General features: G+C 40.4%; 1 protein-coding gene across 1 annotated transcript in view; it reads right to left on the bottom strand.

Annotated features, from left to right (window-relative positions):
* Positions 1-17209, bottom strand: part of SCFD1 (sec1 family domain containing 1) — a 142452-nt gene that overhangs the window by 98787 nt on the left and 26456 nt on the right. The window contains exons 5-6 of the mRNA XM_082618920.1: positions 1439-1561; positions 77-164 (exon numbers count right to left, since the gene is read on the bottom strand). Coding sequence (XP_082475046.1) covers positions 77-164; positions 1439-1561 — 211 coding nt within the window. The remainder of the gene's footprint in view (positions 1-76; positions 165-1438; positions 1562-17209) is intronic.

The raw sequence follows: 17209 nt of genomic DNA, 5'->3' as shown, positions 1-17209 counted from the left end.
ATGTTTACTATTGTTTTTCTACAGTACACTGTTCATTTTGTTAACAATGAATTATAAAATTCCTATTTTTACATACCACGATATGAAACAAGCTCCTTATTTTGATTACATAATACAAACATATCATCTTCCAAAGTAATAAAATTGAGATACTGATCGAAAACCTAGAAACAAAAGAAAATATTTTCAAATCAATTTTACAATACTAAATGCACATTTAGTTTGATTTAATCTACTAATGATAAAATGAAAAAAATTATAATTATATTCAATAACTAAAAATTATACCATGTAGCATGTAGATTGCCAAATTGGGCAAGAACGAGAAATTAACATTAAAAAGCAATAAAAAAAACCAAGACTCTGGGTAATAAATTATCAAGGAGAGTAACAGTTTCAGAAAACAAAATTTAATTAGATATACAATTTTAAAACAAATTGTGGTTGGGATGGGAATGGATATCAAATATGAAGAAAAACCACAATTTTAATTTTTATATTCATTTTAATCATACTTCTCTAAGAAAGTCATAGTAACTGTTTTTACACTGTGAACTATATTTATAGGTGGGGAAAAGTTACACTAGTTCTTTAGAAGTGTAAATCAGAAGAAAAATGAAGAAAACTATCTGAGATATGTTAAATGTAGTTAAATCGAAAACTGTTCATATTATTTCATGTAAAACTAATGATAAATTTTGGAAGAGAAAGAAAATAAGACATAAGCCTTAAAAACTAATCAGAAGTAGTAGTGGACTATCTAAATCTAAGAATGAAAAATCTATTAATATGAAAGAATGGGAATTAAATGCATGGTTGTTTAGTCTTTTATTTGCCCTATATCATTCTGTAGAATTTTCAGTTATATCTTGTCCAAATTCAATAAACAAAGGGCAAAACAGGGCTACAACCAAGAATATATTTTATAGATTTATTTATAATTAAGCCAAACATGACTAAAAGTGACTATGATATAGAATTGCTGGCCTTCTTTCTTATAATATGCAATACAGCCCCCTTGGATACTCTCTCCTAACTAAAAAAATATCTCAAGATAGTATGGTGACTATAGTGATCACTGATAAAACAATGTCAAAATATTCTGGGTATAATTTATGACAATACAACTGTCAAACTATTTCTAAGCTGAGCTAAAAAAAATTATACAAATCCCAGCCCAAAACAAAAATTGATTCAGCTTTTTATTTTTGTCTTTCAAATTAATTGAGTAATAAGTTCCTTTAGTTTGGTTTATTTTGCCTAGTCCAAGTTGAAGATAATTTACACTATCAGAACTCTTTCTAGAAGTATTGGGTCTAAATATTTCTTAGGTTGTTCCAGTCCTTTGTAAATTAGACACCAATGTCTATTTATAGGTTTCAGAATATTACTAAATTTTACATTAACAAAATGTTATCAGCCAACCAAAACCTCTTACCTTGGCTACTTGTGTTACTGCACTAGCTGCTAATGCTGCATTTGCAATATCTTCCAGTTTACTTCTTGAAATAGCAGAAATAAAATTTAAATAATATGATTCATAGAGTTGATTTCGAAGATCCTATGAATACAATGAATACTTCATTCTTATAGGATAGTATAAAGGATAATGACCAATGCAAATCTTTTAGATACAGTAAGAGCAAGGTTTTAGAGGATAATATGCATATTTAAAAGACAGCTTATACAAATGATACAAAAAAAGTATCTCAGAAGAATAGATATGAAGAGGTACTGTTTACTTGGTTACCAGATATAATTGATATGTATTTTAATAATTAAAGTTATGATACTATAATTACATTATCAATAAAATCCTATTCATTACAGTAGTGTACAAAACTGCTTTAAATTAGCATACTTGTATTCTTCTTAAAAAAATCCAGGAAAGGGGGAAGATGGCGGAAGCGTAAGACGCGGAGATCACCCTCCTCCCCACAGATACATCAGAAATACATCTACACGTGGAACAACTCCTACAGAACAACCACTGAACGCTGGCAGAAGACCTCAGACTTCCCAAAAGGCAAGAAATGCTCCACGTACCTGGGTAGGGCAAAAGAAAGAAGAATAAACAGAGACAAAAGAATAGGGATGGGACGTGCACCAGTGGGAGGGAGCTGTGAAGGAGGAAAGGTTTCCACACGCTAGGAAGCCCTTTCGCGGGCAGAGACTGCGAGTGGCGGAGGGGGAAAGCTTTGGAGCCAAGGAAGAGAGCACAGCAAATGGGGTGCGGAGGGCAAAGCGGAGAGATTCCTGCACAGAGGATCGGTGCCGACCGGCACTCACCAGCCCGAGAGGCTTGTCTGCTCGCCCGCCGGGGCGGGTGGGGCTGGGAGCTGAGGCTCGGGCTTCTGTCAAATCCCAAGGAGAAGACTGGGATTGGCGGTGTGAACACAGCCTGAAGGGGTTAGTGCACCACGGCTAGCCGGGAGGGAGTCCAGGGAAAAAGTCAGGACCTGGCCGAAGAGGCAAGAGATTTTTCTTCCCTCTTTGTTTCCTGGTGCGCGAAGAGAGGGGATTAAGAGCACCCCTTAAAGGAGTTCCAGAGACGGGCGCGAGCCAAGGCTATCAGCGCTGACCCCAGAGACGGGCATGAGACGCTAAGGCCACTGCTGCTGCCACCACCAAGAAGCCTGTGTGCGAGCAAAGGTCACTATCCACACCTCCCCTCCAGGGAGCCTGTGCAGCCCGCCACTGCCAGGGTCCCGTGATCCAGGGACAAATTCCCCGGGAGAACGCACGGCGCGCCTCAGGCTGGTGCAACGTCACCCTGGCCTCTGCCATCGCAGGCTCGCCCCGCACTCCGTGCCCCCCCCGCCCTGACTGAGTGAGCCAGAGCCCCCGCATCAGCGGCTCCTTTAACCCCGTCCTGTCTGAGCGAAGAACAGACAACATCCGGCGACCTACACACAGAGGCGGGGCCAAATCCAAATCTGAACCCAGGGAGCTGTGCGAACAAACAAGAGAAAGGGAAATCTCTCCCAGCAGCCTAGGGAGCAGAGGATTAAATCCCCACAATCAACTTGATGTACCCGGAATCTGTGGAATACCTGAATAGACAACGAATCATCCCAAATTGAGGCGGTGGACTTTGAGAGCAAGATATATTATTTTTTCCCCTTCTCCTCTTTTTGTGAGTGTGTATGTGTCTGTGTGAGATTCTGTCGGTATAGCTTTGCTTTCACCATTTGTCCTAGGGTTCTGTCTGTCCGTTTTTTTTTTTTTTTACTTAAAAATTTTTTTCTTAATAATTATGTTTTATTTTAATAACTTTATTTTATTTTATCTTACTTTATTTCATTTTATCCCCTTCCTTCCTCTCTCTCTCTCTCTCTCTCTTTCTTTCTACTTTTTCTACCTCTTATTCTGAGCAGTGTGGATGAAAGGCTCTTGGTGCTGCAGCCAGGAGTCAGTGCTGTGCCTCTGACGTGGGAGAGCCAACTTCAGGACACTGGTCCACAAGAAAGCTCCCAGCTCCATGTAATATCAAACGGCAAAAATCTCCCAAAGATCTCCATCTCAACATCAACACCCAGCTTCACTCAACGACCAGCAAGCTACAGTGCTGGACACCCTACGCCAAACAACTAGCAAGACAGGAACACAACCCCAGCCATCAGCAGAGAGGCTGCCTAAAATCATAATAAGTCCACAGACACCACAAAACACACCACCAGACATGGACCTGCCCACCAGGAAGACAAGATCCAGCCTCATCCACCAGAACACAGGCACTAGTCCCCTCCATCAGGAAGCCTACACAACCCACTGAACCAACTTTAGCCACTGCGGACAGACACCAAAAACAACGGGAACTACGAACCTGCAGCCTGCAAAAAGGAGACCCCAAACACAGTAACATAAGCAAAATGAGAAGACAGAAAAACACAGAGCAGGTGAAGGAGCAAGATAAAAACCCACCAGACCTAACAAATGAAGAGGAAATAGACAGTCTACCTGACAAAGAATTCAGAATAATGATAGTAAAGATGATCCAAAATCTTAGAAATAAAATAGACAAAATGCAAGAAACAGTTAACAAGGAACTAGAAGAACTAAAGATGAAACAAGCAAAGATGAACACCACAATAAATGAAATTTAAAATACTCTAGAAGGGATCAATAGCAGAATAACCGAGGCAGAAGAACGGATAAGTGACGTGGAAGATAAAATAGTGGAAATAACTACTGCAGAGCAGAATAACAAAAAAAGAATGAAAAGAACTGAGAACAGTCTCAGAGACCTCTGGGACAATATTAAACACACCAACATTCGAATTATACGGGTCCCAGAAGAAAAAGAGAAAAAGAAAGGAACTGAGAAAATATTTGAAGACATTATAGTTGAAACCTTCCCTAATATGGGAAAGGAAATAGTTAATCAAGTCCAGGAAGCACAGAGAGTCACATACAGGATAAATGCAAGGAGAAACATGCCAAGACACATATTAATCAAACTGTCAAAAATTAAATACAAAGAAAAAATATTAAAAGCAGCAAGGGAAAAATAACACACAAGGGAATCCTCCTAAGGTTAACAGCTGATCTATCAGCAAAAACTCTGCAAGCCAGAAGGGAGTGGCAGCACATATTTAAAGTGATGAAGGAGAAAAACCTACAACCAAGATTACTCTACCCACAAGGATCTCATTCAGGTTTGATGGAGAAATTAAAATCTTTACAGACAAGCAAAAGCTGAGAGAGTTCAGCATCACCAAACCAGCTTTACAACAAATGCTAAAGGATCTTCTCTAGGCAAGAAACACAAGAGAAGGAAAAGACCTATAATAACAAACCCAAAACAGTTAAGAAAATGGGAATAGGAACATACATATCAATAAATACCTAAAATGTAAATGGATTAAATGCTCCCACCAAGAGACACAGACTGGCTGAATGGATAAAAAAACAAGACCCATACATATGCTGTCTACAAGAGACCCACTTCAGACCTAGGGACACATACAGACTGAAAGTAAGGGGATGGAAAAAGATAGTCCATGCAAATGGAAACCAAAAGAAAGCTGGAGTAGCAATTCTCATATCAGACAAAACAGACTTTAAAATAAAGACTATTAGAAGAGACAAAGAAGGACACTACATAATGATCAAGGGATTGATCCAATAAGAAGATATAACAATTGTTAAATATTTATGCACCCGACATAGGAGCACTTCAATACATAAGGCAAATACTAACAGCCATAAAAGGGGAAATCGACAGTAACACATGCAGAGTAGGGGACTTTAACACCCCACTTTCACCAATGGACAGATCATCCAAAATGAAAATAAATAAGGAAAACACAAGGTTTAAATGATACATTAAACAAGATGGACTTAATTGATATTTATAGGACATTCCATCGAAAAACAACAGAATACACATTTTTCTCAAGTGCTCATGGAACATTCTCCAGGATAGATCATATCTTGGGTCACAAATCAAGCCTTGGTAAGTTTAAGAGAACTGAAATTGTATCAAGTATCTTTTCCAACCACAATGCTATGAGACTCGATATTAATTACAGGAAAAGATCTGTAAAAAATACAAACACATGGGGGCTTCCCTGGTGGCGCAGTGGTTGAGAGTCCACCTGCCGATGCAGGGGACACGGGTTCGTGCCCCGGTCTGGGAGGATCCCACATGCCGCGGAGCGGCTAGGCCCGTGAGCCATGGCCGCTGAGCCTGCGCGTCCGGAGCCTGTGCTCTGCAATGGAGGAGGCCACAACAGTGAGAGGCCCGCGTACAGCAAAAACAAACAAACAAACAAAAAAAACAGATGGAAGCTAAACAATACACTACTTAATAATGAAGTGGGCTTCCCTGGTGGCGCAGTGGTTGAGAGTCCACCTGCCGATGCAGGGGACACGGGTTCGAGCCCCAGTCTGGGAAGATCCCACATGCCGCGGAGCGGCTGGGCCCGTGAGCCAATGGCCGCTGAGCCTGCGCGTCTGGAGCCTGTGGTCCGCAACGGGAAAGGCCACAACAGTGAGAGGCCCGCGTACCACAAAAAAAAAAAAAAAGAAGTGATCACTGAAGAAATCAAAGAGTAAATCAAAAAATACCTAGAAACAAATGACAATGGAGACACGATGACCCAAAACCTATGGGATGCAGCAAAAGCAGTTCTAAGAGGGAAGTTTATAGCAATACAGTCCTACCTTAAGAAACAGGAAACATTTCGAATAAACAACCTAACCTTGCACCTAAAGCAATTAGAGAAAGAAGAACAAAAAACCCCAAAGTTAGCAGAAGGAAAGAAATCATAAAGATCAGATCGGAAATAAATGAAAAAGAAATGAAGGAAACGATAGCAAAGATCAATACAACTAAAAGCTGGTTCTTTGAGAAGATAAAGAAAATTGACAAACCATTAGCCAGACTCATCAAGAAAAAAAGGGAGAAGACTCAAATCAATAGAATTAGAAATGAAAAAGGAGAAGTAACAACTGACACTGCAGAAATACAAAAGATCTTGAGAATTGCTACAAGCAACTCTATGCCAATAAAATGGACAACCTGGAAGAAATGGACAAATTCTTAGAAATGCACAACCTGCCAAGACTGACTCAGGAAGAAATAGAAAATACGAACAAACCAATCACAAGCACTGAAACTGAAGCTCTGATCAAAAATCTTCCAACAAACAAAAGCCCAGGACCAGATGGCTTCACAGGCGAATTCTATCAAACATTTAGAGAAGAGCTAACACCTATCCTTCTCAAACTCTTCCACAATATAGCAGAGGGAGGAACACTCCCAAACGCATTCTACGAGGCCACCATCACCCTGATACCAAAACCCGACAAGGATGTCCCAAAGAAAGAAAACTACAGACCAATATCACTGATGAACATAGATGCAAGAATCCTCAACAAAATACTAGCACACAGAATCCAACAGCACATTAAAAGGATCACACACCATGATCAAGTGGGGTTTATTCCAGGAATGCAAGCATTCTTCAATATACGCACATCAATCAATATGATACACCATATTAACAAATTGAAGGAGAAAAACCATATGGTCATCTCAATAGATGCAGAGAAAGCTTTTGACAAAATTCAACACCCATTTATGATAAAAAAAACCTTGCAGAAAGTAGGCATAGAGGGAACTTTCCTCAACATAATAAAGGCCATATATGACAAACCCACAGCCAGCATCATCCTCAATGGTGAAATACTGAAACCATTTCCACTAAGATCAGGAACAAGACAAGGTTGCCCACTCTCACCACTCTTATTCAACATAGTTTTGGAAGTTTTAGCCAGAGCAATCAGAGAAGCAAAGGAAATAAAAGGAATCCAAATCGGAAAGGAGGAAGTAAAGCTGTCACTGTTTGCAGATGACATGATACTATACAGAGAGAATCCTAAAGATGCTACCAGAAAACTACTAGAGCTAATCAATGAATTTGGTAAAGTTGCAGGGTACAAAATTAATGCTCAGAAATCTCCAGCATTCCTATACACTAATGATGAAAAATCTGAAAGGGAAATTAAGAAAACACTCCCATTTACCACTGCAACAAAAAGAATAAAATATCTAGGAATAAACCTACCTAAGGAGACAAAAGACCTCTATGCAGAAAATTATAAGACACTGATGAAAGAAATTAAAGATGATACAAATAGATGGAGAGATATACCATGTTCTTGGATTGGAAGAAACAACACTGTGAAAATGACTCTACTACCCAAAGCAATCTACATTCAATGCAATCCCTATCAAACTACCACTGGCATTTTTCACAAAACTAGAACAAAAAATTTCACAATTTGCATGGAAACACAAAAGACCCCAAATAGCCAAAGCAATCTTGAGAAAGAAAAATGGAGCTGGAGGTATGAGGCTCCCTGACTTCAGACTGTAATACAAAGCTACAGTAATCAAGACAGTATGGTACTGGAACAAAAACAGAAAGATAGATCAATGGAACAGGATAGAAAGCCCAGAGATAAACCCACGGACATATGGTCACCTTATCTTTGATAAAGGAGGCAGAAATGTACAGTGGAGAAAGGACAGCCTCTTCAATAAGTGGTGCTGGGAAAACTGGACAGGGACATGTAAAAGTATGAGATTAGATCACTCCCTAACACCATACACAAAAATAAGCTCAAAATAGATTAAAGACCTAAATATAAGGCCAGAAACTATCAAACTCTTAGAGGAAAACATAGGCAGAACATTCTATGACATAAATCACAGCAAGATCCTTTTTGACCCACCTCCTAGAGAAACGGAAATAAAAACAAAAATAAACAAATGGGACCAAATGAAACTTCAAAGATTTTGCACAGCAAAGGAAACCATAAACAAGACCAAAAGACAACCCTCAGAATGGGAGAAAATATTTGCAAATGAAGCAACTGACAAAGGATTAATCTCCAAAATTTACAAGCAGCTCAGGCAGCTCAGTAAAACAAACAAAAAAACAACCCAATCCAAAAATGGGCAGAAGACCTAAATAGACATTTCTCCAAAGAAGATATACAGACTGCCAACAAACACATGAAAGAATGCTCAACATCATTAATCATTAGAGAAATGCAGATCAAAACTACAATGAGATATCATCTCACACAGGTCAGGATGGCCATCATCAAAAAGTCTACAAACAATAAATGCTGGAGAGGTTTTGGAGAAAAGGGAACACTCTTGCACTGCTGGTGGGAATGTAAATTGATAGAGCCACTATGGAAAACAGTATGCAGATTCCTTAAAAAACTAAAAATAGAACTACCATACGACCCAGCAATCCCACTGCTGGGCATATACCCTGAGAAAACCATAATTCAAAATGAGTCATGTACTAAAATGTTCATTGAAGCTCTATTTACAATAGCCAGGACATGGAAGCAACCTAAGTGTCCATCATCGGAGGAGTGGATAAAGAAGATGTGGCACATATATACGTTGGAATATTACTCAGCCATAAAAAGAAACGAAATTGAGTTATTTGTAGTGAGGTGGATGGACCTAGAGTGTGTCATACAGAGTGAAGTAAGGCAGAAAGAGAGAAACAAATACTCTATGCTAACACACATATATGGAATCTAAGGGAAAAAAAAAAGGTCATGAAGAACCTAGGCATAAAATGGGAATAACGACACAGACCTACTACAGAATGGTCTTGAGGATATGGGAAGGGGGAGGCGTAAGCTGTGACAAAGTGAGAGAGTGTCATGGACATATATACACTACCAAAGGTAAAATAGATAGCTAGTGGGGAGCAGCCGCATAGCACAGGGAGATCAGCTCGGTGCTTTTTGACCACCTAGAGGGGTGGGATAGGGAGGGTGGGAAGGAGGGAGACACAAGAGGGAAGAGATATGGGAACATATGTATATGTGTAACTGATTCACTTTGTTATAAAGTAGAAACTAACACACCATTGTAAAGCAATTATACTCCAATAAAGATATTTTAAAAAAATTCCAGAAGTGGCTCTCTTATATAGCTTAAATGCTTATTATATTGGGCAGACACTACCTTCTACTGTTTCTAGTCTTGTGATGATACAACAAATATATCCTTCACTGTACATAGACATGTTATAATTCTAATGATGTATTCTAGAACTATTCCTTCTCGATCACCCAAAAACAGTGTCCTTTAAACTTATGTTAATTCTTAAATCAAATTTACTTAGCTTCTTAGACTCTAGGCAAATAGATACCTAAATAAGCATATTTCTTCAAATCTAAGATAATGCCATTATAACAGGCACTGCTATTTTATGTAGCACTAAGGAAGAATGAATGCTGTCAATAAAATTCTATAACACACCATCAATTTTAAGATACATATGGATTGGCCGACTTCCGGGTAAGATGGCGGAAGAGTAAGACGCGGAGATCACCTTCCTCCCCACGGATACACCAGAAATACAGCTACACGTGGAACAACTCCTACAGAACACCTACTGAACGCTGGCAGAAGACCCCAGACCTCCCAAAAGGCAAGAAACCCCCCACATACCTGGGTAGGGCAAAGCGGAGAGATCCCCACACAGAGGATCGGTGCCGAGCAGCACTCACCAGCCCGAGAGGCTTGTCTGCTCGCCCGCCGGGGCGCACAGCGCTGGAAGCTGAGGCTCGGGCTTCGGTCAGAGCGCAGGGAGAGGACTGGGGCTGGCGGCGAGAACTCAGCCGGAAGGGGGCTAATGTGCCACAGCTAGCCGGCAGGGAGTCCGGGAAAACTCTGGAGCTGCCGAAGAGGCAAGAGACTTTTTCTTCCCTCTTGGTTTCCTGGTGCGCGAGGAGAGGGGATTAAGAGCGCTGCTTAAAGGGGCTCCACAGACGGGCGCGAGTCACGACTGAAAGCGCGGAGCCCAGTGACGGGTGCGGGACGCTGGGGCTGCTGCTGCCGCCGCCAAGAAGCCTGTGTGCGAGCGCAGGTCACTGCCCACACCGCCCTTCCGGGAGCCTGTGCAGCCCGCCACTGCCGGGGCCCCGGGATCCAGGGGCGGCTTCCCTGGGAGAACGCACGGCGCGCCTCGGGCTGGTGCAACGTCACACGGACCTCTGCCGCTGCAGACTCGCCCCGCACTCCGTGCCCTTCCCTCCCGCCCGGCCTGAGTGAGCCAGAGTCCCCGAAGAGGCTACTCCTTTAACCCTGTCCTGTCTGAGCGAAGAACAGATGCCCTCCGGCGACCTACACGCAGAGGCGGGGCCAAATCCAAAGCTGAGACCCAGGAGCTGTGAGAACAAAGAAGAGAAAGGGAAACCTCTCCCAGCAGCCTCAGAAGCAGCGGATTAAAGCTCCACAATCAACTTGATGTACACTGCATCTGTGGAATACATGAATAGACAACACATCATCCCAAATTGAGGAGCTCGGAGTCAGTGCTGTGCCTCTGAGGTGGGAGAGCCAACTTCAGGACACTGGTCCACAAGAAACCTCCCAGCTCCACATAATATCAAACGGCCAAAATCTTCCAGAGATCACCATCTCAACACCAGCACCCAGCTTCACTCAACGACCAGCAAGCTACAGTGCTGGACACCCTAAGCCAAACAACTAGCAAGACAGGAACACAACGCCACCCATTAGCAGAGAGGTGGCCTAAAATCATAAAAAGTCCGCAGACACCCCAAAACACACCACCAGACGTGGACCTGCCCACCAGAAAGACAAGATCCAGCCTCATCCACCAGAACACAGGCACTAGTCCCCTCCACCAGGAAGCCTACACAACCCACTAAACCAACCTTAGTCACTGGGGACAGACACCAAAAACAACGGGAACTACGAACCTGCAGCCTGCAAAAAGGAGACCCCAAACACAGTAACATAAGCAAAATGAGAAGACAGAAAAACACACAGCAGGAGAAGGAGCAAGATAAAAACCCACCAGATCTAACAAATGAAGAGGTAATAGGCAGTCTACCTGAAAAAGAATTCAGAATAATGATGGTAAAGATGATCCAAGATTCTATTTCCCAGATCCAAAATCTTAGAAATAGAATAGACAAAATGCAAGAAACAGTTAACAAGGACCTCGAAGAACTAAAGATGAATCAAGCATCGATTAAAAACACAATACATGAAATAAAAAATACTCTAGATGGGATCAATAGCAGAATAACTGAGGCAGAAGAACGGATAAGTGAGGTGGAAGATAAAATAGTGGAAATAACTGCTGCAGAGCAAAATAAAGAAAAAAGAATGAAAAGAACAGAGGACAGTCTCAGAGACCTCTGGGACAACATTAAACGCACCAACATTCGAATTATAGGGGTTCCAGAAGAAGAAGAGAAAAAGAAAGGGACTGAGAAAATATTTGAAGAGATTATAGTTGAAAACTTCCCTAATATGGGAAAGGAAATAGTTAATCAAGTCCAGGAGGCACAGAGAGTCCCATACAGAATAAATCCAAGGAGAAATACGCCAAGACACATATTAATCAAACTGTCAAAAATTAAACACAAAGAAATCCTATTAAAAGCAGCAAGGCAAAAACAACAAATAACACACAAGGGAATCCCCATCAGGATAACAGCTGATCTCTCAGCAGAAACTCTACAAGCCAGAAGGGAGTGGCAGGACATAATTAAAGTGATGAAGGAGAAAAACCTGCAACCAAGATTACTCTACCCAGCAAGGATCTCATTCAGATTTGATGGAGAAATTAAAACGTTTACAGACAAGCAAAAGCTGAGAGAGTTCAGGACCACCAAACCAGCTTTACAACAAATGCTAAAGGAACTTCTCTAGGCAAGAAACACAACAGAAGTAAAAGACCTACAATAACAAACCCAAAACAATTAAGAAAATGGGAACAGGAACATACATATCGATAATTACCTTAAATGTAAATGGACTAAATGCTCCCACCAAAAGACACAGATTGGCTGAATGGATACAAAAACAAGACCCATATATATGCTGTCTACAAGAGACCCACTTCAGACCTAGAGACACATACAGACTGAAAGTAAGGGGATGGAAAAAGATATTCCATGCAAATGGAAACCAAAAGAAAGCTGGAGTAGCAATTCTCATATCAGACAAAATAGACTTTAAAATAAAGACTACTAGAAGAGACAAAGAAGGACACTACATAATGATCAAGGGATCGATCCAAGAAGAAGATATAACAATTGTAAATATTTATGCACCAAACACAGGAGCACCTCAATACATAAGGCAAATACTAAAAGCCATAAAAGGAGAAATCGACAGTAACACACTCATAGTAGGGGACTTTAACACCCCACTTTCACCAATGGACAGATCATCCAAAATGAAAATAAATAAGGAAACACAAGGTTTAAATGATACATTAAACAAAATGGACTTAATTGATATTTATAGGACATTCCATCCAAAAACAACAGAATACACATTTTTCTCAAGTGCTCATGGAACATTCTCCAGGATAGATCATATCTTGGGTCACAAATCAAGCCTTGGTAAATTTAAGAAAATTGAAATTGCATCAAGTATCTTTTCTGACCACAATGCTATGAGACTAGATATCAATTACAGGAAAAGAGCTGTAAAAAATACAAACACATGGAGGCTAAACAATACACTACTTAATAACGAAGTGATCACTGAAGAAATCAAAAAGGAAATAAAAAAAATACCTAGAAACAAATGACAATGGAGACATGATGACCCAAAACCTATGGGATGCAGCAAAAGCAGTTCTAAGAGGGAAGTTTATAGCAATACAATCCCACATTAAGAAATAGGAAACATCTCGAATAAACAACCTGACCTTGCACCTAAAGCACTTAGAGAAAGAAGAACAAAAGCATCCCAAAGTTAGCAGAAGGAAAGAAATCATAAAAATCAGATCAGAAATAAATGAAAAAGAAATGAAGGAAACGATAGCAAAGATCAATACAACTAAAAGCTGGTTCTTTGAGAAGATAAACAAAATTGATAAACCATTAGCCAGACTCATCAAGAAAAAAAGGGAGAAGACTCAAATCAATAGAATTAGAAATGCAAAAGGAGAAGTAACAACTGACACTGCAGAAATACAAAAGATCATGAGAGGGCCTCCCTGGTGGCGCAGTGGTTGAGAGTCCGCCTGCCGATGCAGGGGATACGGGTTCGTGCCCCGGTCTGGGAGGATCCCATATGCCGCGGAGCGGCTGGGCCCATGAGCCATGGCCGCTGGGCCTGCGCGTCCGGAGCCTGTGCTCCACAACGGGAGAGGCCACAACAGTGAGAGGCCCGCATACCGCAAAAAAAAAAAAAAAAAAAAAAAAAGATCATGAGAGATTACTAAAAGCAACTCTATGCCAATAAAATGGACAACCTGGAAGAAATGGACAAATTCTTAGAAATGCACAACCTGCCAAGACTGAATCAGGAAGAAATAGAAAATATGAACAGACAAATCACAAGCACTGAAATTGAAACTGTGATAAAAAATCTTCCAACAAACAAAAGCCCAGGACCAGATGGTTTCACAGGCGAATTCTATCAAGCATTTAGAGAAGAGCTAACACCTATCCTTCTGAAACTCTTCCAAAATATAGCAGAGGGAGGAACACTCCCAAACTCATTCTACGAGGCCACCATCACCTTGATACCAAAACCAGACAAGGATGTCACAAAGAAAGAAAACTACAGGCAAATATCACTGATGAACATAGATGCAAAAATCCTCAACAAAATACTAGCAAACAGAATCCAACAGCACATTAAAAGGATCATACACCATGATCAAGTGGGGTTTATTCCAGGAATGCAAGGATTCTTCAATATACGCAAATCAATCAATGTGATACACCATATTAACAAATTGAAGGAGCAAAACCATATGATCATCTCAATAGATGCAGAGAAAGCTTTCGACAAAATTCAACACCCATTTATGATAAAAACCCTGCAGAAAGTAGGCATAGAGGGAACTTTCCTCAACATAATAAAGGCCATATATGACAAACCCACAGCCAGCATCGTCCTCAATGGTGAAAAACTGAAACCATTTCCACTAAGATCAGGAACAAGACAAGGTTGCCCACTCTCACCACTCTTATTCAACCTAGTTTTGGAAGTTTTAGCCACAGCAATCAGAGAAGAAAAGGAAATAAAAGGAATCCAAATTGGAAAAGAAGTAAAGCTGTCACTGTTTGCAGATGACATGATACTATACAGACAGAATTCTAAAGATGCTACCAGAAAACTACTAGAGTTAATCAATGAATTTGGTAAAGTTGCAGGATACAAAATTAATGCACAGAAATCTCTGGCATTCCTATATACTAATGATGAAAAATCTGAAAGTGAAATCAAGGAAACACTCCCATTTACCATGGCAACAAAAAGAATAAAATATCTAGGAATAAACCTACCTAAGGAGACAAAAGACCTCTATGCAGAAAATTATAAGACATTGATGAAAGAAATTAAAGATGATACAAATAGATGGAGAGATGTACCATGTTCTTGGATTGGAAGAATCAACATTGTGAAAATGACTATACTACCCAAAGCAATCTACATTCAATGCAATCCCTATCAAACTACCACTGGCATTTTTCACAGAACTAGAACAAAACATTTCACAATTTGTATGGAAACACAAAAGACCCCGAATAGCCAAAGCAATCTTGAGAACGAAAAATGGAGCTGGAGGAATCAGGCTCCCTGACTTCAGACTATACTACAAAGCTACAGTAATCAAGACAGTATGGTACTGGCACAAAAACAGAAAGATAGATCAATGGAACAGGATAGAAAGCCCAGAGTTAAACCCACGGACATATGGTCACCTTATCTTTGATAAAGGAGGCAGGAATGTACAGTGGAGAAAGGACAGTCTCTTCAATAAGTGGTGCTGGGAAAACTGGACAGGGACATGTAAAAGTATGAGATTAGATCACTCCCTAACACCATACACAAAAATAAGCTCAAAATGGATTAAAGACCTAAATGTAAGGCCAGACACTATCAAACTCTTAGAGGAAAACATAGGCAGAACACTCTATGACATAAATCACAGCAAGATCCTTTTTGACCCACCTCCTAGAGAAATGGAAATAAAGACAAAAATAAACACATGGGACCTAATGAAACTTAAAAGCTTTTGCACAGCAAAGGAAACCATAAACAAGACCAAAAGACAACCCTCAGAATGGGAGAAAATATTTGCAAATGAAGCAACTGACAAAGGATTAATCTCCAAAATTTATAAGCAGCTCATGCAGCTCAATAGCAAAAAAACAAACAACCCAATCCAAAAATGGGCAGAAGACCTAAATAGACATTTCTCCACAGAAGATATACAGACTGCCAACAAACACATGAAAGGATGCTCAACATCTTTACTCATTAGAGAAATGCAAATCAAAACTACAATGAGATATCACCTCACACCAGTCAGAATAAACATCATCAAGAAATCTAGAAACAGTGGATGCTGGAGAGGGTGTGGAGAAAAGGGAACACTCTTGCACTGCTGGTGGGAATGTGAATTGGTACAGCCGCTATGGAGAACAGTATGGAGGTTCCTTAAAAAACTACAAATAGAACTACCATATGACCCAGCAATCCCACTACTGGGCATATACCCTGAGAAAACCATAATTCAAAAAGAGACATGTACCAAAATGTTCATAGCAGCCCTATTTGCAGTGGCCCGGAGATGGAAACAACCTAAGTGTCCATCATCGGATGAATGGATAAAGAAGATGCGGCGCATGTATGCAGTGGAATATTACTCAGCCATAAAAGGAAATGAAATCGAGCTATTTGTAATGAGGTGGATGGACCTAGAGTCTGTCATACAGAGTGAAGTAAGTCAGAAAGAGAAAGACAAATACTGTATGCTAACACATATATATGGAATTTAAGAAAAAAAATGTCATGAGGAACATAGGGGTAAGACAGGAATAAAGACACAGACCTCCTAGAGAATGGACTTGAGGATATGGGGAGGGGGAAGGGTAAGCTGTGACAAAGTGAAAGAGCGGCATGGACATATATACACTACCAAACGTAAGGTAGATAGCTAGTGGGAAGCAGCCGCATAGCACAGGGAGATCAGCTCGGTGCTTTGTGACCGCCTGGAGGGGTGGGATGGGGAGGGTGGGAGGGAGACGCAAAAGGGAGGGGATATGGAAACATATGTATATGTATAACTGATGAAATTTGTTATAAAGCAAAAAATTAAAAAAAAAAACCCTATTGGCCATAGTAAACCTTTATTAGAAACTTCAAGTAACAGATCAATGATCAGTAGGCCCCTGCACAAATTCTCCCACTTTTCTCTACATCACTGCTTCACCCCACCCCTGCAATTGTATGGACTCTTTGCAAACAATAGACCAGTTTTTTTTTTTTAATGGCCCACCTTCTGGATTTGTCTGGTTTTTTCATAGTGCTATTTAATCTGTTCCTGTATCCCTTGAATTTCCTGTAAAGTGGAGCTGAAGGCTTGATTAACTTCAAGTTAAACATTTTTGACTAGAACTGGTCATGGGTGTTGCAGTGTACTTCATGTTGCAACTCATAAAGAGCCATATAATCTCATATTGTCCCACTATTGGGGATTCTTTAGTCATTTGGTTAAGATGGTGACCGCTAGATGTCAGCATTGTAAAGTAAGATTTTTGTTCTGCAGTTGTAAAGTGAAGTTGCTTGAAAGATATTCTCATTGACAAATATTCTTATTTAGGGTTTTAAAGCACCCCCCCGCCCCATACTTTAATGGATTTGGGGCTAACT

This window comes from Mesoplodon mirus (assembly GCF_964341445.2).
Source record: "Mesoplodon mirus genome assembly, chromosome: 4".
Classification (NCBI taxonomy): Eukaryota; Metazoa; Chordata; class Mammalia; order Artiodactyla; family Ziphiidae; genus Mesoplodon; species Mesoplodon mirus.
The sequence above is the reverse complement of the archived record's forward strand: the minus strand, read 5'-3'. Positions and strand labels throughout refer to the sequence as shown.